Source organism: Anoplopoma fimbria, chromosome 4 (genome assembly GCF_027596085.1).
Source record: "Anoplopoma fimbria isolate UVic2021 breed Golden Eagle Sablefish chromosome 4, Afim_UVic_2022, whole genome shotgun sequence".
NCBI classification, from domain to species: domain Eukaryota; kingdom Metazoa; phylum Chordata; class Actinopteri; order Perciformes; family Anoplopomatidae; genus Anoplopoma; species Anoplopoma fimbria.
In genome coordinates this window covers 19,207,273-19,228,891 of record NC_072452.1, presented here as the reverse complement: position 1 = coordinate 19,228,891, position 21,619 = coordinate 19,207,273, and the positions used below count along the sequence as shown (strand labels likewise).

Below are 21,619 nucleotides of genomic sequence, written 5' to 3'. Positions count from 1 at the left end.
AGGTTGCTCGCTTTGGTCCACAGGTCATTGGAGAAATCTGGCTAAGGAGAGAGAATTTCCTCCATAAGCAGCCGTGTATTGATGCAACAAACCTTCAGCTGCTCTAAGTTCTCAGTCAGCAGCAATAACTCTTTTATCCCCTCCTGATATGTACAGTACAGTGAGCCAAATTACCCAAGTTAGCTTTTAATTGAATTAGAATTAGACCAAATTAGAATGGATCTTCAAAGCAAACAGATTATTAGCGGGTACATGAGTGGAATTGTCCTCTCCTCACTAATCAAGTACAGCACATGTTGCTTTGAGGAGCCACATTGTGAAACACAGTGATTATTTCTGTGAGACGGACTCAGCAACACATTATTACTCAGCGTGATGCTAGTTGACAAGCTGTCCCTTGGAATCAGTTGTTGAAGTCACAGCTGATTGCGTGACTGTTCAGCAGACAAGACAGACATGAGGGGAAGTAATCCTGCTGATTGGTATTGTGATGCAGTCACAAACGGCACATATAGGAAAGTTTGTTAAGTTTGTATGTCGATGCTACTTCAATGTCAAAGCTGCACAATGTGACAAACTTTCCATCACAGCTTTAATCACACTTCTTCCTCCTACTGGACAGTCATGTTACGCTTAATGAGTAGATGGAAAGAAATAATCTCACAACAAGGTCCATTTAGGTCGAGAAGATGGGGTTTGACCCGTTGTCATGGAATTGTAGATGTTCAAATTTCCTTTTTTTTTGAGCACTTAAAGGTGTTCTTGTCCACAGTGGCACTTAATCTGAAGTGCCATGGCAAAAAAAGCAGATTTTGGACACTGCTTTTTGCACATTGTATTTACTGTTGATGTGCAAAGTTTCAATTCATCAGATCTTCTTCAGACACAAACAGCATAAAAAACAATCACATTATACAGACGCACATCTCAAAATGATGAACAGGTGACCAAACTCAAAGGCCTGACTATTTATCATATTGTTTTACATTCCAAATGTTAACAACTGTGATAGATAACCACTTTATTTTAGGTTCATTTGTTTTCTGATCCATGTTTGCCTGGAGTTACAGTTTATGATCAGTTTGGTCATCTGTTTTAGATCATGTGGCCATCATTTCATCATTTTTAGATCTAGATACTGTGTGTATATAAACACACACATCTATGTATATGAATTAATGCTGTATTCCTCTGTGGGAGATCTGATTGATCAACAGATTTTACAGCCACAGGAAGAAAAGACCACTGCAGATTTTACAATTAGCAATAATGTCTCTGCTCGGTCCAGTGCCTGCTGGATAGGCTTACTGTTTATTCTCTGTGTTAGCCGTTACAAAGGTTTGAGTTAATCATCAACATTACCAAGATTATTGGATTCTTATTTGGACCGCGAGGGCAAAAACTCTGTGCCGTCATGGTACTGTTTGGGGGAGTTGGACATTGGCATTACTCAAATGCCATACTGCATAATATGAGTCTGTGTCTATGTCTGTGTAGTCCAAGTGAGTATATTCACATAAACTCCACAGTTAGTGCAAATGTGTAATCTCTCTTCACCTTGTAACTGAAGACTGAATCGCTCTCCCTCTCTCTCACTGTAGCTATTCAGAGGTGCTATAAAGCGTCAGCCTCTTCAGGCCATTTCCTCCTGTTCAATCTGAGAAATTGAGGCTTTTGTAATCCAGGATAGTTTGTCTATCAATTAGTTTCTTTTTTTCTCCCTTATTTGTTTGTCGTGACTTTTTAATGAATGTAAATTCAGAGGATAATATGTTTGTTCTTTTCTTCCTTACAGAAACGCCACAATGCTGACGGTGTTGTCAACAAAAAGGAATGTCAAGGTACGGAAAACCATTTCTTCAGTTTTTTGAATAGGAAAGCCAATGAGTTGATGGTTTTGCTAAAAAAACATACTATTGTATTTTGTGTCGAAGTGTTTACACTGTCAACCAGCAAGTAAGCCTTAAAACCCTGACGTTTGCATTGTACTATGGCTCTTTTTTTACTTCCTCCTTCTCTCTCGCTGTAACTTCCTCCATGACTCTCATTTCTCACCACAGTACTGAGGAACGGTGCCTGGGAGATCGTGCACTGGGAGAAGGTATGTCATTACAAGTCCTTTCCACCAGCTCACATTCCATTCAACTGGTGCAGATTTTGCCATCTTTGGTGCTGTTGTCAATTAGAGAAATCTCTCACATTCTGCACACACACACACACACACACACACACACACACACACACACACACACACACACACACACACACACACACACACACACACACACACACACACACACACACAGGCGTTCACCCCCCTGACCCCTTTAGTATCCGGTCGCTAATTAATCCAGTGCTTCCATGTGGATGGTCATTAGAAGGCAATGCTGCAGGACAAAGAGAGGCCTCCTCTGTTCCCTCATAATGAAACTGTTTGGCTCACTGTGACTGGAACATTTTCTGTAAAAGCAGTTAAAACACCAGGGAGCACATAAAAGAGTTAGATTTAGATTGTTTGGTAATTTGTAATACTTCCTCATCCATTAAAGGGTACATTCAGAATGTAGCAGTGCAATAAAAGATTAATCTCTCTTTTTGCACTTGTGGAAACGAGACAGACAAGATATAATGATTGATTTATTACTCAAAGTATTTGTTGATTTGTTCTTAATAATTAAATTAACAGCAGGAGATATATTGTCTGTGTGAACATGGTGCCATCTCCAATCCTAGTCTAATAATTTCACATTATTATCACAGCAATAGAAATGTAATATATTAAGATGAGACGAAAATGACCAGCAAAGAGATGGTAGTGTTATCCGCAGGTAAATCAATTACATCACATATTTGCTTGATAAATGTTGAAGGGTGGTGTTAAAGAAGTACACAAGACAAGATGAAATGAAAGTTAAATGACTATTAAATCGATATTTCCTGCATCAAAGTGATGTGATGGCACTGCGTGTTTCTGTGACTAAGATATTGCCTAACAAAGTATTTGATTTACGCATTAACTCGGTTCATGCAGGGAGAAAACACTGCGTTTCTTGCTGGTATGTGACCGCCCCTCCCCTTTATACACACAGAAATCCTCTCTAAAATGGAGAGCTTTAAATAATTGATGCGTTTTACATCTTCATCATGCATATTGTAAAAGCAGCTTCTCTCACAAATTTCAGTTTGGTCTCCAAACTCTTTAAACTCGTAACTTTTTTCAGGGCAGCTTGAATGAGGCCAAAATTATCTCTTGTTTTTTTTGTCTATTTTTTTCGCCAAATATACCCAGGTCACATTTTTGTTCATACTGTAGTAGACAATATATTTGAGTATTGCTAATTTATTCTTGTTTTCTCATAATTAGATGTGTTGCCTTGTTGTTATTTTTTTCATATGGTAATTCTGATTTGACTGACATGTTAAACCTGAAAAGTTGTAGACAGTTCCCATTTAAATTCCCATCTTATTCACCGTGACAAAATAAATGATACTGTCATTCTCTATTAATCTTTAACGTTGTAACTAATCAGTGTTTTGGTTGCTGCGTCGATTGATAATTCATTTACTTTTTTTAAAATTTATTTACAACATTGGTGGCCAAAAAATACGTTCAATTATGAATGCAACAAACATTTTTTGCAGCCACGAGGAACTTGTTCGGTGAAATGCATGGTTCATTTCAGTTTTTTTAGGGTTGAAAATATTGATAAATACAGTTTCCTTTCCTCCTGAAGAAGAATGCACTTGTTATGCAAAGTTTAGTAATAATAGAAGGAAGACTCCAGCTGTTTCTGTACTCTGTTTACTGCTTTAATGTCCTTTTCCTTTTTTATTCACCGGCTGTGCATTTTTCTCCTGATGTGGAACTCATGTTCTTTATTGTTTTTTAGGCATTGCACAGCAGTAACCAGTTTATTTTCACAGGTTGAAGTTGGCAATATTGTAAGAGTAAATTGCAGAGATTTCGTTCCTGCGGATTCTGTCATTTTGTCATCCAGGTATAGGAGTCCAACCTGCTGCCAAACTCTGTGGAATTTCTCCCTTCCTTCTTCTTCTTGCTCTCCCTCGGCTCTCCCTAAAGAAGTGATGGTTAAATAATAAATAGAGCCAATATAAAGGGGGCTATTGATTTTTAATTGTGATGTAAATTATGTTTAGTAATGCATAACTTAAAGTGCCAAGTAAAGCGATGTGAGACCTTTGTATCAAGTTGTGACAGCCATCACTTCTCTAGGTGGGACAGTGGTAATGTGACATTGGATTAGGACCATGTCAACATACCTACCTCCTTCACCTTTTCAAAAAACACATTTGGATTTTTTTAGATTCTTTTTTTTATATAAATTCTTCACAATGTATTTTAAGATTTTTCTAAAAATGCACACACAAAAAAAAAAATCTTCTACGGGCAAGATTTCAAACACAATTTCCCACGTTTTTTTTCAGAATATGATTTTAAATGTAACACGTTTGAGTAACTGTATTATCAACTTTACCGTCTCATGTTTTTCTAAATGGTTTTGTGAAAAGGGGAACAGATGACCAACCGGCTCCGTCTGATCATAGATGACTGATCATTGTGCTCTTCTCATTTCTCTCTTCCCTTTATGTGTTTGCTTATTGTCTGTGTATTATTTAATCCTCTCCATCCCTCCCCTTCTTTTCTTTTTTTTACCTCATCTTCTCCTCTCCTGCCCCTCTGTGCGAAAACAACTGCCACACCTCCTCTCTCGCCTCCTGCTGGTGCGTGGTTGGTAATATCAGGTGGCTGTTGGGGAAGTAGTCAGAGCTGCAAATGGGGATCACCTCCCGGCTGACCTCGTCATACTGTCGTCCAGGTCAGAAAAACAAGCATCACTACCAACAAAACAGCGATGGGAGAGAAAGGGGCTGTGTGTACCAGCTGGGACGAGACATTTTAGCACCTCTCTCACTCCTGACACAAAAGGGAAATAGTTTAGCTGACACACTTAAGGAAGAAAAGGGCCTTTTGATTATTCTGGCAACAATCAGATATTGTCACAGTGCCACAGTCGATATCTTTTTTCTACTTTTCCTCTCCATTATGGTTTGGCAGCCATAATAGTGGCCGCTTATACAGTCATTTTATAATGTGGTATTTTGTCTTGCACCATAACTCGTCCAGTAGACCTTTTTCAATGTTTGGCTGACACATCTAATGCTACTCAGAGTGAATGGAGACATCATGTATTACATACAGCACAGGAGCACATGCTCCTTCTATGACCTATGTTGTTATTGGGTGTGTATTTATTTTTGCCCTCTGCATGGCTTGTTTGGCACCCTGAATGCAACAATTTCATTTAATGAGTCAGTTTGCATGCAGTCACATTCCAAGATGTGACATTGAAAAACATCTTTGTATTCTAGTTTTGCTCACATGTTACCACCATTGAATCGAGCCTATGCGTAGTTCACTAATTCACAATCAGTATTAAAGCAGTATTTCGCTCTTTTATGAATAACTCCCAAGTATAAGTATTCACTTCCCGGCCATCTCCTTCCATGAAGCAAAGCTCTCATGTAATGTCTAAAAGCAGCTGATTCCAAACCTCTCATTGCTTGTGGTTGGGCATCAGTGCCGGGATATCTTTTTTGATTTTCCCTTCCACCCCGTGCGTGTGTGTGTGTGTGTGTGTTTGGACCGGCCTTCAGTGTGAATACATCACTCCATAAAAAGAGTAGCTAACCAGCGACCCAGCTCACCTCCAGCAGCGGCATGCTCTCTCTCTCTGTCCCCGTGCCCAGAGTCTGTCAGAGGTCCATTTGTCTGCTCTGATTGTTGTGCTCGGCATGCCTGCCCGCTCAGATATCCCTACCCTGTGTGTGTTTCCTCCCTCTCCTACCCCCTGTCCCTTTGCAGTGTATTTAAGAAAGTTAAGCTCTGTTACATCTGTCTTAAGGACATTGACTGTACGTTAAGTGGGGTAACGTCCACTCAGTAAAACTTTGCAGTTTTATTTGGCCTTTATGCTGATATGCAGCATCTTTGTTTGCAGAGATCTAGTCATATATTATGCTTCTGTTGAAGACCCTTTTTTAATAATCATATTTAGTTTATAGATAATTGAGACTTTAAAATTGACATTGAAAGTGAAAAGTTAATATTAGTAAATTATCATTACCCCTTTTGCTTATTGGTTTATAATATATAATTATAATCATATAAATGAATGAACAGTTGAGGTTAGAAATACTGTAATGTATGAATGAATAGCAGTTGTCATATGATTTTACTACTACAAGTCTCTATATCCTCTCCTTCCACTACAGTGAACCACAGGGTATGTGCTACATCGAAACATCTAACCTGGATGGAGAAACAAACCTGAAAATCAGACAGGTGATTGTCTTATTTTAATTATTTCTTTATACAAGTTACTGTCCATACAATGAGATCTTCTGCAAGTCTTCAAAAGAAATTGATAAAACCAGCAACAATGGAAACCACTGCTGTAACGTTGCTGTAACGACATCCACAGGGTCTCCAGATGACCGCAGACATAAAGGACATCGACAGCCTGATGCGTCTCTCCGGTCGGATGGAGTGTGAAAGCCCAAACCGCCATCTGTATGAGTTTGTTGGAAACCTCCGTCTGGATGGACACAGGTGGGCTCAGTTGTGGAGCTCCATGCCCGACTCGCTGCCCCTCTTACCAACTTAATAGCCCATTAGCCGGGAGCAGAGCCAGTATCAGTGCATTATGAGGTTTTAGGGATTATTTAATCTTTCTCCTGAATAAATGGAAGCACCTGCGTCAGTTAAATTTAATTAGATATTTGTTTGGAGGCTTTGCCATTGTAGAGAAAATGCAATTTGTGCTGTATGCCTGCTTTTATGATATCATGGCTTGATTCTAGGAGTTTGGGACAATAAAGCTCTCCTGAATAAGCATTGTTACCAGGAGCTATACTTAGCTTTTGGTGGGTGTATAGTTTGATGGGCTGTTTTCCATTATGATGGAAATATTAGTAAAGTAAAGACTTTTATCCATTATTCAGTTTTATCAGCTCTCAACTTAAGACATCACACCCTTTAAGGCTTGGATGCATTTTAGTATAAACACCACTGTTACATCTCGTTTCAGGACCAACTGTTTACAATATAAAGTGCATGCACATGTATTATCTGATTTATAAGTGAGAGTTTATTTACTTGTTGATGAAATTTAATTAATTTGAAGTAGGGGCCAATTTAATACTGACTGTGTTTTATGAATATTTATGTGAAAAAGTCTTTCATAGCACCTCAAAACTCTTATATTCTAGTTTGTGTTGTTATGTAATGTCCTTGTGATAGACCTGTCAGGAAAGCTTATTCAGTGTTGTAATATTGATTCATTGTCATTGTTAGTATTGATAAGGAATCGGACTCGCTCATGTAAAACCAGTGATTGATTGTCAGGTCAAACCTCATTGATTTAGGGTGATATTGTAAAGGCTTGAAGTGGAGTGTTTTAAACAAATGTCTTTAGATTCAAAATATAATAATAGATTGTTTAATGAGTCAGCCATTACTGTCAACCCCAAAAATATTTTACCAACTTGTTAGAAACTGTGTTAGCCTGTTATTCTGTAAGTATCCATAATGTACTCATGACTGATGTTTCTTACTACAGCACGATGCCACTGAGTCCAGACCAGATCCTACTGAGAGGAGCCCAGCTGAGGAACACCCAGTGGGTGCATGGTGTGGTGGTCTACACTGGACATGACACAAAGCTCATGCAGGTAAAGAATATTGCCCCAATATTTTTTTTTACAGTTACAAATCAAAAGCTCAGTCTATTGAACTGGTAAAGTAATAATGACATTTTTTTAAAACATATTTCATAGTTTTGTTTTTTTATTAAATGTGCTGTTTTACTGTTTTATTCAACCAAATCTGTTTACCAACACATAACATACAGTATTTAAAACATGTCAGACTGCATGTATGTCACCAAACCTCATTGTTTTTTGATCTTAATTTGGATCTTCAGACATCTCATGCTCTTTAGCAGCTTGTTACAAATGTCTAGTTACCCTGATGGTGTTTTATCTTGCCCTTCTTGTCAGAGGCACAGTTAGAGAGCATCACATTTGGTCATACTTCTTCATTTTTCGGTTTACCACAACTATCTTTTCCTGTGTTACCCAGAATTCCACTCGGCCTCCTCTGAAGCTGTCCAACGTGGAGCGTATCACCAACTTTCAGATCCTTGTGCTCTTTGGCTGCCTGCTGGCCATCTCTCTGGTCTGCTCCATTGGCCAAACCATCTGGAAGTACCAGTACGGCAATGATGCCTGGTACATGGATCTCAACTGTAAGAGTCCCAACAGCCCACGCTGCTCCTCTTATTCCACATATTTTGTCTCACTTGTCCATATCAGCTTATTTCTTTGTCATTTTAAGTTCCTAAATGCTGGTATGTGTTGTGTCGTTTTTATGTTGCCTCAGTTAAACTATGTTTCGCAATACAAGTGAAATATGTGGCAATGTGGGAATAAGTGAATTCCCTGTTAACTGAGAAAAGACAGCTGTGACATGCATAGATGTGTTGTGAATGAGTTTGAGTGAAAAAAAGAAATGGTTGAATATCACTGCGCTGCTGTACTTTTTTGTTCCTTTCTAATGTTCTGTTTGATTTTGTTGTTTTCTTTGTTGTCGTTTTTTTAACAGCTCCAGGTAACAACCATTTAAAAGCCTTGGCCATCCGTGAATGACCTTCCCTTACTAACCCTTTACTGAAGCTCTGCCTTTGCTAAGCAAATGAAGCCCCCTACCCTCGCCCCCTATATGGTTGCCCTACTTTGTATGGGCCCATGCCATGGACAAGCACATACCAGGGATCCAACAATAGGTTTTTCCCCTCCAGCTCTCTTATACTTTCGTCTAGTTATTTTCAGTGCCTGATGCACACAGTGTCTCACTTTTCCTCCATTTTTTTTTGTGCCACGTTAAACACTTTGCAGTTCCCAAGCTTCAGACCCTCATCTTGTGTATATATATATATATATATATATATATATATATTTCCCCCCCTCAATTCTTTACAATAAATGAATAGCAGCATTTACTTTGACTGCCAGGGAGATGAGGTTGTACTCAGGAAGCTTTTCATAGCCAGAAGCTTATACGTGTTTATTGCTCAACACAACATGCTGTGCCACCCAAGGGGCATGAGCTGACATTTTCTAAATGCCTCTGCCGCCTTCTTACATTGTGTGAATTTTCAAAGGACAGAGAGAGAGAGAGAGAGAGGGGGGGAGGGAGGGAGGGGAAGCTGTGAAAACCCATTTAGTTTTTTACATGTGTTCTCAAGCCCTTATAGAAAACTGTAAGCTACCATTACACACATTAACACAACACAAAAAAAAAAGCTCTTTTTCCACGGCAGGTGGTCTGTTGTGATGAAGCTCTGAACCTAGTATGCAAAGTGATTATCGTGACACTCTGGCCATTACTCTGTTCCCCGATAGGCCTTTGTAGGAGAGGTTGTGCCCTGGTCAATCTAAGCTTGCACTACGACTTACACTGTCCCTTTTTAGGAAAATGTTGCATTGGCTTCCATTGGTTTTGAAAGGGTTTCAACATTTTGCCGTCAGTGGCACAAAAGCCCACATCTAAAACGCCCTATATCACTCTGATAAGGGGAGTGTAAGTCATAAGGCAGACGTCCATCTTGAGACTGATTGTACTTCCATAAGGAGTAGTTGAGACTCTGTCCAGTGCACATTATCCAACCAGTGACAAAAGAGAGAGGTGGGGAGATTGTCAAATTTTTAACATTCTGTTTACTTACATGACTGTATTTTCCTAAATTATTGTAATTTCACTCACTTACCAACATTCGGAAGTTAAATGCAGACAGGAACAGAAGAGTCTACGATAGCCCGCTACGCTCCACACAGGCTTGTATCTCACAGAGGCTCGCGATTATGCATGCCTGGTGAGTAATCCGTGTGACTTTGACCCGCTGCAGAGTGCTGACACAGGTCGTCCCCGGCATTAAGCCTATACATTCTGACAACTTAACTTAATGCAGATTGAGCGCAAAAAATTGTAATTTGTTATGCATTCATGCCACCTGCTACTGTTTACTCAGTCAGTTTCTGTAGGTAGCTGTGCATTTATCACCATATCATTGACTTTCTGCTGACTGTCTCTGTTAGTAAACTGCTGATGTCTTATCTGACGGCATGATAATGTGTTTTTATTTTTTTTTGTCCTTCTTCTGCTTTTGGCATCATGTCGAGGAGGTGTGGTCTTCTCACTGTAATGTACATGTGCCACACCAAACAAAATACAGTTTTTCTCCGAATAGTTCAACCCCAACAATTTCTTTTTACTCCAGCTCCTGCAACAACTTCCTTTGAATTAATCATAAAATATATTTTTATTTTGCTTGATTAGAACATCTTATATTCATATTGCTCCTACATTACAGTGACATATTTAAGATAAGGCATCTAGTCTACTTTTGCACTTGTGTGACTGGTGCATGTCCTGGTTTGTTATGGTTTGATTTGGATTTTTTTCAAATGACTCTCTACTGATCCAACACAGAATCCCTGTCTCACCTGATAGCAGAAAAATTGCTCAGCATCACAAAACAAGCTGGCTACTAGAAATGAGTGACATGCGGTGATGTAGTGATCATCATTAACTCCCAAACGTTTTCGCTGGCATAATCCACCCCCTCTTTTCCACTCCTTGTTGGTTGAGAATGTGCTATGGACTGAATCTCCCTCCTTTGTCTTGAGAGCATCCAATACGTTTGTCTTCCTCCCCACTTCTGAAAAAAAAGTATCCCCTCCTATATGTGTTGTTGTAGCAGTAGCTTCCATTCTGCCATCCAGTTTTTTGCTTTGCAATCGTTCTTTCATGGGGAAGGGCTGTCACTCTCAACCGCAATGCTAAGATCAAGGCTTGGGTTAAGGAAGGTAACATTTGCAACCTCCTGCAAGCTGAGGAAAGGTAAATCACATCCCTCCTGTTTTCATGTTTGGTGTCAGTGGGGTTACATGTTGATCCTTGCCAATTGTTTGGGGCTTTCGGGGGGGGGACCAGCATCATTTTGCATAGTGCTTTGTGGAATTCATTGCCTGGATCATGCTGGATGCCAAGGCTGCTGCTGTGACACTAATGACATTCAAGATACTTCAGTCCCCGTTCGCTACTTTGAATCCTTGGGACATTAAATTGGACTGTTAATCGGTTGAGTCGTAAGAGGATGAGGTTGGGTGGAAGAAATGGTTAATTCCAGCTAATGCACGACGTTAGCCCAAAACATCCTCTGGATTGGGATAAAATTGATCATTGGCTGGAAGTAGCTTTGGGCATTTTCATTAAACTAACGTGTATTTATGAACCAGCACTGATGAGCCTCCTTTGTATCACTTCCTTTTGTCCAAAACTCGTCCCTTAATTAGATGGCGGGGCGGCTAACTTTGGCCTCAACTTCCTCACCTTCATCATCCTCTTCAACAACCTGATCCCCATCAGTCTCCTGGTCACACTGGAGGTTATCAAGTTCATCCAAGCCTTCTTCATCAACTGGGTGAGTTAAGCAATGTTGGCAACTAAACTAACTGATAGATGCAGTATTTCCTAATCGGGTTGACTTCAAAGAGGAAATGAACTTTGTCATGTACCTGCTAAACACCAAATCGAAATCCTATAAAGTTAGCGGCTAACTTATGAACATAGTGAAGCATTTAAGCGGATAAACAGCCAAATAGTTTTGTAAGGAGCTGGTAGAGACCAAAACAGAGCTAAAAGAAGAGTAAATATTGAACTTAAATTTGTCAGGTTCTTACAAACACAACTCCAAATCGATGCTGATGTTGCCCTGTGTCCGCTCGATGTGTGAAGAAGCCCACTGTTTGCTCTTCCATTTACCATATCACCTTTCTAAGGTGTTTATAGCCTGATGCATTTCCCCCAAGTAGACAAAAAACGATTTTTAAGGTTTAAGAACCGGGTGTCAACATTGATGTATCAAAGTCAAATGTTGAACAAGTAACATAGCTAGCATAATTTGCATAACATTTTTATGAAAACACAACATGTATTGAAATCTGTTAAAACCACTGCGAAGCAGAAAAACTGAGAAACCTTACTGACGTGAAATATCTGAGAGAGCACCTAGAATATTTTGTTCCTATATGTTTAGCAACTGGGTCAACCCCACCAAATATCTCCGCTTACGAAACGTACTGTTTCTTTTTTGGCCTGAAGTTATTCTGAGCCCCTTTTATTCATTAAATTTTAAAATGAAAATCCTAGCAAGGAATTTTTAGCAACATTTATGGCAGCTCTCAGTTGGCCTCTATTTCCGCAGCCCCAGTTGGTTCAGTATTTTATGGAGAGGAAAAAAGACTGAGTGGACTGAGTGTTTATTTTTTTGAGAGAGGGGGGATTTTTTATTTCACTGCTGCTCTGAGGTTTAATTTGTATTGTTACCAAAGATGTTTTGTCTTTAGAGAATGTACTCTTACAGTTCTTTGTTATTGCTTTCAGGACACTGATATGCTTTATGAGCCCACAAACACACCTGCCATGGCTCGCACCTCCAACCTGAATGAAGAACTCGGACAGGTAAACTATGCAGCTCAAATGATACTTAATCTTTTTCTGCTAATGCTCATCTAAAAGGTATATCTCTGACTCTACCCAAAACAGGTGAAATACATTTTCACTGACAAGACGGGGACCCTGACCTGCAACGTGATGCAGTTCAAGAAGTGCACCATCGCTGGCGTGGCCTACGGGTAACGTTCAGCTTCCTTTGTTGATTTTCCCTGCTCCCCTCTTTGCATCCTCCGTTACCTTCCCCCATCACCTTCATTAAATGCCGAGTGGGCATCACAGTACAGCTGGCGTCTCTCTCTCCTCCCTCGCCTTCTCATTAGCAGCTGCATCGGTGCTCCTCTCAACGTAAACTATAAATAAAAGGCAGACGGACATCTGCAAGCAAAAGCACTTTACTCCCTACCTCATAGGCTTATGTATATTGTTTGTCGTGTTTTTGAAAACTGGCAATACTTTTTACTTTTTTCCCTACAATGTCCAAAGTTTGACACAAGTCAGACACAAGATTATTTGTAGTTTACAGTATCTTCTTGTAAATGTAGGGATTTAGTCAAAAATTCGCTGCCCACATGAATTACCATTTTTCCCTCCGCTCCACTGACATAAAAGCATATTCTATTATATTTTAACATTTCATTAAATGAGCACTTACTGTTATTTCCCCTGAATATACTCTCATTTCATTTGAATGCATAGATAATTAGCCTCAGTGGATGCAAAACAAGTGGGAGAGCAGATCTTCACAGACCCAAAGCAAGTGCAGGCGTGACGGTACATGTTTAATACCATTAGGATTCAATTAAGTAGTATAGGAGTTTTCTGTACCAAAGCTCTCATTATGATATGATGTCTTGCCCCAACGTCTCATTGTCGATCCCCGGGTAGCAAACATAAAGTCTATTTAGGTAGTGATCATGTTCATGTTCATGTTCATGATGTGATACCTAAAGGATCATTGCTGATATCTACATATTTAAACTATTGCTGATTAAAGGCACTGGTTTCCCTTTTGGGATGTTTTGGTTTCGAGGATGTCCTTTTTTTCTGGTTATATAAGTTGGTCAAGCCTGCTGGTCATCAGGGACGGACACTCCTCCCTGAAAAGGCTGAAGTTTGGCAGCAGTCTCTCTCTCCTTCATCCCAAGTAGAGATGTTTTCCTTTGATTCTCTGAAACGAGGACTCCCTCTTATGCAACTGATAAATATGGATGAGTGTTTCATAGCAGGAGAGAAAAAAAGCAGGTTCTAATGAGGCGAGGCTGTTTTGACGATGCTATCGTTTGGCCTGCTCCTCTTCCGCTTCGAGGTTACAAAAATAAGAGTTGGGAGGGTTAGAATCTAAAACTGCAGGTTATTGTTTTGTATTTCTAATTCACTAGACAATAACGATGTGACCTGAGAGTTTAATTTAATCCGTTTTTATTGAGTTCATGACACCACACACATAAATGGCAATCTGTGTTTTAGAGCCTAAAATTATTGAAGAAGTGCTGCTCCAAATAAATGATCTGTTCTCTCATTTACCATGCTGCGGAACGGGGGTTGATGTTACTACATCATCGTTAAAAGTTCTTAATTAAGTTTGGGCTTTTACAGTTTATACGTAATATATATTTAATGATATAAACACATAATGAATTAATGATTCGCATTTTCCCAACAGTGAAAGGCCTTTAATCTGTTTGCACATTGTTATAAACAGTGGAGTTTGAAGACTGGTACTTCCTTCCTGTCGTAACAGTAGATGTCTTAGATGACTGCATTCAGTCTGCTTGTCTATCATGAAAGATGGATGAAAGTAGTTGTGCAGCAATTTGATTCTCTATATTCTCTGTGTTGAGAGAGTAACATGTCTCTAAGTCTGGAAATAAAATACTTAAATGCTTCTTCAACACATTTTAAATTCACTTTTTGTACAAGGACAGATTTCAGAATATATGACTTCACTTCAGAATCTAGTCGTATGTTCTTGTGCAGAAAATTTGAGTAAAAATTAGGATTTAATATTTCATATTTTAATACAGATGCACATGAATAGCACCTACTCTGTGGCGTGACTTGTAATTTGGTGCCAGCACACACCATAAATGAAGTTCTGCTGTAATTAATAAAGCCACCCCCAAGGGTGTAGCCATTAATTATTTCCACTGGATTGGAGTCCAAATCTCAAGGAGAGATACTGTTTAGGCTAGAAAAGCTCCCAGAATCCTCCTGGGTGTTATTAGATGGTGTTGAGTGAGGGCATGTCGGTTTTAAATGTACTAAACTGACAAAAAAAAGGCAAATATGTTTTGATTTTCTTTTAAAGGCTTTGGAAGATGCGTGACTGTAAAGGTTAACCCAGTTGACATTTACATTTCATACAGTTGTTGCACTTGTCTAATACTGAACATTAGCCCTCGTGCAGACGGATTGGTTTGTTAATGCAGATATCCACAATGTTGCCCTTCTGAAGGTGCAAGAGTGAACAGGCTCACAGCATGAATCAAACCGAGTCGGAATCAAACATGGAGAGCCGTAATGTTCAGTGGAGCATGTCGTCTGGTCGGCTCCACTCTCCACAGTTAACAAAACGCTGCACTGCAGTTAGTCTGCCAGAGCAGAGATGTCAAAATAATTTGTAGCCTCATTTTGGAGCAGTGTGCACTCTGACCACATTTAGTTTCAAACATTGTTGTTTTCATGGCTGCGTTCTTTGGTGGCCTTTGAAATATTCACAGGGTGCTCACATTCAGCTACAGTCCCTGCTGCTGCCTGATGACGATGAACGAGAGCAAAAGACTTCTAACTATAAGAACATTATTTTCATTCACTTGCTCCAACCTTGCAAAGTGAAACCTTAACAAAAAACACAGAGCATTTTTTTTTATTATTTACTTTCGCAAATTTAAGACTTAATAATCTTAAAGAATTATCAAATTGTCCTCCTTTCCGAAATCAGTCATCATTTTTTTGCTTATTATTATTATTATTACTGTTGCTCAGATTTAGCAACTATAACCTGCCAGCACCACTGGTATATAATATGCTATTAAAGACAAATGTATTTTGCGTAATTCGTAAAAAACAAAATTGTAAAAACAATGTGCTGGAATATTTTTCTGCTACATTCACCGAGGTTTAAACCCTTTGTTTTTTTTTGTACAATTAAACAAACAATATGTAACAATGTTATGTGTTCATAACTGAGCTGTAGAGATGTTTTTTAACATTTGAATAGAGTCAGATTAGCCGTTTCCCCGTCTTTGCGCTAAGCTAACCAGCTCCTAGCATACAGACATGAGAGTAGTATCATCCACAAATGAAAAGAGAGCCTGCTGTAATCACTGCTCACAAACTGTAACACCTCAGCCATCATACTCTAACACCTGCCAACCCATAACCAAACCCATCTTTAATCCAATCCTGGCGTCTGCACATTCCCATAACATGTTAACAATAGACTTTGTAAACAAGGTAATTCTTTCTCCAACAGCCACGTCCCTGAGGCTGAGGAGGGTAGTTTTGCAGAGGAAGACTGGTAAGATGACTGGGTGTGAAATAGTGATCGTATACATTCTCTCTCCTCGCTTCTGTGATGTAGTAGTGCTGCCTTGCCTTGTGGATATCGTGACTTTTCAATCAGTACCTTAGTATGTGTTAATACCGTTGTTTTTCTTTGTGCGTTGAGTACTCTCTGGACGTGTTGTATGTGATTCACTGTGCATATCCGTTGATGTGAAACAACGGCCTGAAACAAATGTTCTGTCATATGTTGACAGTGCTGGAATTCATATTGAATTCTGGGTGGTGATGTTTTGTGGCTTCGCAACAGGCACTCGTACATTCAGCAGGTTTGAACGACCAAGCCTTTAGTGTCTGTTGTGTTGAGGCTGAAGCTGTGCAGCACATTCTCCTTTTCCCCCGACATCAAACTCACTTAGGAGGTGGTAGATACACTCCTACTTATTTTCTCTCTCTCTCACTCACTCACTCACTCACTCACTCACACACACACACACACACTCACACACACACACACACACACACACACACACACACACACACACACACACACACACACACACAAACACACACACACAGTCCTTCTGAGATCCATCTGCTACATTGTTGAGATCTGCAGTAACAGCATGGGTGTGTCTCATCCATTTTGCATGGGGGTTTGTTAACGCCTATTATGCCAAATTGTTGAATCTTGCTGCTTTAAAGAAAGTTGCCGGCTTCCACCAGGGCATGTCTCTTTTTGCTGCTTTTTTTTTCTCACTGAAACCACTGAGTTAGAGGATTTATTTGTACACAAAATAGAATGCAGGAACAAGGAGGAATGAATGCTTGATGATAGATGTATAACAAAAAACCCAAAATAAAAGCAGCACCGGATAGGTCTTCATCTCATTGTTCTCTTTTTAAATGGAGGTTAATTTAAAATCCAAGCCTATCTGTGTATTTTTTGTTTCCAGGACAGCATGTGTGTCAAAGGTTTGATCAGGAACCGGTCTCCGGCTATTGACTGTGAACAGCCAGCACCCTTGTTTCCATAGTGACAGGAACTCTGTGTGCTGGCAGATAATCAATAACCTCCACACCCAACCCCGTGCCTCAGACATTTCATCAAGACAATCGACAATACTGCTGCACTAGAGAAAAGCTTAGGGCTTCCTGTCCAAGGGTTAGAAACAGTAATAATGACTCCATAGATTTTCATTTCAAGGTACTGTAGTTGTTCACTCTCTGCAGAATCTTTTTTTTTTATTTCACATGAATTCATGAGGCTTTATAAATGTATAAATATATCTCAAACATGTATCTTAATAAAGCCTGCGAGTGTGATGCATTTCCATTACCTCCAGTGCATCTGCGTAGGTGTAATGCAGTATTGACTCCAGCCCGGCTGTTTGATGGCTTCGCTGGGTTTTCCCCATATTTCTTTTTCCGCCAAAACCTCAATTTGCGGTGCAGTAGATGGGAGTTTTGCTGTTTTGGCTCTTAGGAATCGTAACATTGTATCCTGTGGGATTAGAAATACTTATTGGTTGCTAATGGCAGCCTCAGTAACATTTCTATCAAGCCCCAGTGCCACGGACAAAGCTGCTGTCTACCTGATCTATACGGCTCCATTTATCACAGAATAATGAATTGATCCCTGCTGGACAGCCAGAGAGAGGCTGGTAGCTACATACAAAATCACCATTTTCATTTTTATCAAATGAAAATGTCTTCTCTGCAATCCTAGATATCGTGCTTTTGCAGTTCAGCATGTTTTTTCTGTTGATTATGAAAGATTGTACTATTATTTTTTTCTTTTGCTATATACCTAATGGAATGAAATATATTGATCTGTTTTGCATCTTGCCACTAACAAAATGCATTTGGGGTACAAGTATGAGAGACTCATTGTGCTTCCAGTAATTTCTTAGGGTTTTGCTTTGATTAGTTTGTGAGTAATATATCTTCATTTAGCTGATTCTGACAGCATGGACTAAATCACCACACATTAATATTGTACATCACGTTGCTTAAGCCCAGGGGACCTGCATTTGCATTCTGTCTGCATTGCATTTGATACTTTTTCTTAACAAATGTCAATACTGTCACAAAGCACTGGTTGTGTCAGAACCAGTTCCCAGATCTGTTTTGTGCATCCAGTCTCAGCAAACATTAGTTTTATATAGAGCTGAAAGGATCCGTTGATTAATTGGTCATTTGATCAACAGAGAATTATTTGGCAACTATTTTGATAATCAATAAAGAGTTTCCTTCATGCTAAATATCAACTGGTTCAAGCTTTTGATTTGATGTTTTTCTTATTATATATTTAAGTTTGGGTTTGGGTTTTTTTGGTCAGATCAAACAAGCAGTTTGAGTACATGTCCAAATAGGCGGACTAATCGACAGTGATTATAATTGTTAGTTGCAGTTTTAGTAGCAGTTGTTCTTTAGGTTGTGGCAAGAATACTGTGTTTTAAATGTGATGGAAATCATAGTGTGTCCTATGCAGTCTAACTTTTGCTGTTGGTACATAAGTAAATCTTTCGTCACGCTTATCGTTGTCATTATTTGTCAATTGTTAGTAGAAAGTTGTACTTTCATGTGAACTCCTTCTGTCATAAGCGTTGTTGTCAGAATATGCTCTGATGATGATGCAAACTGATTATAAGTGCTTTCCTAATCAATGACAACATGTTCTAGTATGGCTGTCAGTGGGAGTATTACAGTGTGTTCTGTCTTTCTCTTCTTCTTTCCAGCCACAGCACACACTCATCCGAGGAGGAGGGATTTAATGACCTGAGCTTACTGGAAAACCTCCAAAGTAATCACGTAAGTAATGTCAGGGTTCCCCGCCGCTCGCCTGCAGTGACGGCTGCTGTTTAGGACAAAACTAAGAATTTTGAATCTATTTGTACGTGGTTGTATGAGTTTTTCTTGCCATTATAAGTGGATACAATGAAGTGGTAAACTGGTGAGAAGGTTACAATGTTTCATGGCGTGTTTTTGGGTTGTTTTGTTTGGACCAAAATGTTGACCGACAAATTGACTGAATTCACTTTAATATTACATTACATTACATTACATCATTTAGCAGACGCTTTTATCCAAAGCGACTTACAGGAAGTGTATTCAACATAGGTATTCAAGAGAACTACTAGTCACCAGAAGTCATAAGTGCATCTCCTTTCTTAAACAAGCATCTTAAAGCATAAACCAGAGCAAAAGTACAGTGCAGAGGCAAATTACTACGAATACAATAATTGCAACAGACTAATACGAATATAATAAGTGCTACAAACTACTACGAATAGGATAAGTGCAGTAAACGAATATCCGTTTAATTAAACTCTTGCTGAGGGATTGATAACTATCTAGTACTCAGGACATTCTAAACACAGGTAGGGAAACAACGTAACTCGCTCGTTGCGAAAGGATGAAGACCTGCTCATTTGCTTATTCACTGTAGGGAACTGAACTGCGGTAGTGTGATTGCATTAGTGTGAACTTATGGATATGAAGATTGCCCAAAAAGTACATAAGAAAATCAAATATTTAGTAGTTATGCCTTTGTCTCAAAATATGGACTCGTTCACAGGACTCCAGAGGGAGCAGTAAAGGCCACCTGTGGTAACGAAATGGGTGAAAACTGTGATTGATCGTCTGGTTGAGTCACTCAGCTGCAGAACAGCGTGGGGGAGGCAGAATGTCACATCTAATTACGTAGAGCAGCACCGCCCAGGGAAAGTAGTAATCCCACTGTGATGTTTGCTTTGTTATGACAGCAGAATCTCTCCACACATTGAGTTTGTCTAGGATCTGCTTTAGTTCCTTATTGATAGCCCCGCGTCCACTGCTAATTATAGTGCAGAACCAACCGCTGTTTAGAAACCACAGTCGCTCTGAATCTCCGGTAATGATTTGGCTTACGATCTATCCATTGTGTTGTATACGCTCCAATGATTTGTTGATGGCGGATGTGTTAGCACTTTTATGAGTCATAGTTTTTCCCTCTCCTCGTCACCTTTTATTATCTGACAAGACTCCTCTAATGATGCTGACATGTATTTTGAAGGTTTTGAATTTGATTGCAGGTTAACTCTCAACAGTGGCAGCCGCTACCTAAAGGAATATCTTTTGAAATGCGCTTATTTGCTCGATGATATGATCGGTCCACTTTAATGTTTGTTTGGTAAACATAAAGCTACAGCCAGCAGCTGCTAAATACTAAAAACGGGAAGAAACAGCTAACTGGCTGCTGGCTGTAGCTTCATATTTACTTCGCTGACGTGTGGGTGCTATTCATCTTCTCATCAGCATGAGAAAGATTCAGAATGTCCCACTATCTTTTGAATCTACAAGAGAAACCTTAACCTTCAGGCCGTCAGTGCTTCCCCCTCTCTCGTCTGACGCATAGATGTTAAATGAAACGATACATTTCATTTAACACCTTATGCTCTCACAGTTCAAACACTTTGTCCTCATGGCCATCACCATGCTTCTTACTTAAACATTACTAATCCTTATCATTAACAACACTTTTGCGTCGCTGCAGGCTATTTGTAGGAGTAGTGTTGATACAGTGTTGAGGGGGATGGCAGACTAGAGGAGAGGGAAATTAACAGTGCTGACGAAAATAAACATCCCCTCTGGTGCTTTTCATGTTCTCTTGAGTCACTGGACATGTTCTCCGCCCGCGGAGCCTCGGCAGCCTTCGTGGGTGTTTGTTTGCTCGTTCGCTCATCTGGGGCGCTCTGCTTCATTTCTCTCTTGACCCTTCAACTTTTTCCACACTGGCCACGTCTGAAGTGATGAGTGTCCGTCACTGCTGTCGTGACACAGATTACCCAGGAGTCAGTGGGGGCGGTAGCTGGCAGCGCAGTATTAGCTGTCACTTCTAATTGTGCCGTCAGAGCAAAGCTCACAATGTGCCCTGTACTCTCTGCCACCCTGGATAGCAAACACACGTTTATAGGTCTATGCTTGTGAGGACCCTCATTGACATAATGCTTCCCTCGGCTTAGACTATAAACCTACCCTCAAAGGAATATTTGACACATTTGGAAATATCTTAACTTGAATTCTTGCTGTTAGTTAGAAAATAAATAAATACCAGTCTCATATTTGTCCATTTCATATAAAGTTGGAGCCAAGAGATGGTAGTTTAGCTTAGCATAAGAGAAGCAGCAAACCTGGCTTTGTCCAAGGGGGAAAAAAATACCTGCCTACCAGCAGCTCTGTATATCTATATAAACTGGACTGTTCATTGGCTCAGTGACTTCGGGAGTCTTGTCTTAGCCGTTAAGTTGCCAGGCAAAAAAAAGCTATGCCCAACCCCATCACAACCAAAACTTCATATTAACCAAAACCCTGTTACCAGGTTTAAAACCTCAAACAGCCCAATGTTGTTTCTTTCCAATAAATGTCCTTACTCAGTGTCTAAAACTCCACTGGCTCCTCACAAAGATATAAATATAAGAGCCCCCACACACATGCACACACACTGACATGTCCTTCAGAGGATACCTGTCAACC

The 21,619-nt window shown here is 39.7% G+C and overlaps 1 protein-coding gene across 2 annotated transcripts in view; it reads left to right on the top strand.

The window, feature by feature from the left end:
• Nucleotides 1–21,619, top strand: part of atp8a1 (ATPase phospholipid transporting 8A1) — a 103,304-nt gene that overhangs the window by 29,557 nt on the left and 52,128 nt on the right. The window contains exons 5-16 of one of the 2 annotated variants that reach the window (XM_054597203.1): nucleotides 1,796–1,841; nucleotides 2,061–2,101; nucleotides 4,765–4,838; nucleotides 6,295–6,364; nucleotides 6,504–6,631; nucleotides 7,641–7,752; nucleotides 8,162–8,327; nucleotides 11,437–11,564; nucleotides 12,527–12,604; nucleotides 12,689–12,777; nucleotides 16,074–16,118; nucleotides 18,844–18,916. In XM_054597203.1, the coding sequence (XP_054453178.1) occupies nucleotides 1,796–1,841; nucleotides 2,061–2,101; nucleotides 4,765–4,838; nucleotides 6,295–6,364; nucleotides 6,504–6,631; nucleotides 7,641–7,752; nucleotides 8,162–8,327; nucleotides 11,437–11,564; nucleotides 12,527–12,604; nucleotides 12,689–12,777; nucleotides 16,074–16,118; nucleotides 18,844–18,916 (1,050 nt within the window). The remainder of the gene's footprint in view (nucleotides 1–1,795; nucleotides 1,842–2,060; nucleotides 2,102–4,764; nucleotides 4,839–6,294; nucleotides 6,365–6,503; nucleotides 6,632–7,640; nucleotides 7,753–8,161; nucleotides 8,328–11,436; nucleotides 11,565–12,526; nucleotides 12,605–12,688; nucleotides 12,778–16,073; nucleotides 16,119–18,843; nucleotides 18,917–21,619) is intronic. The other variant, XM_054597204.1, reaches the window with a different exon arrangement.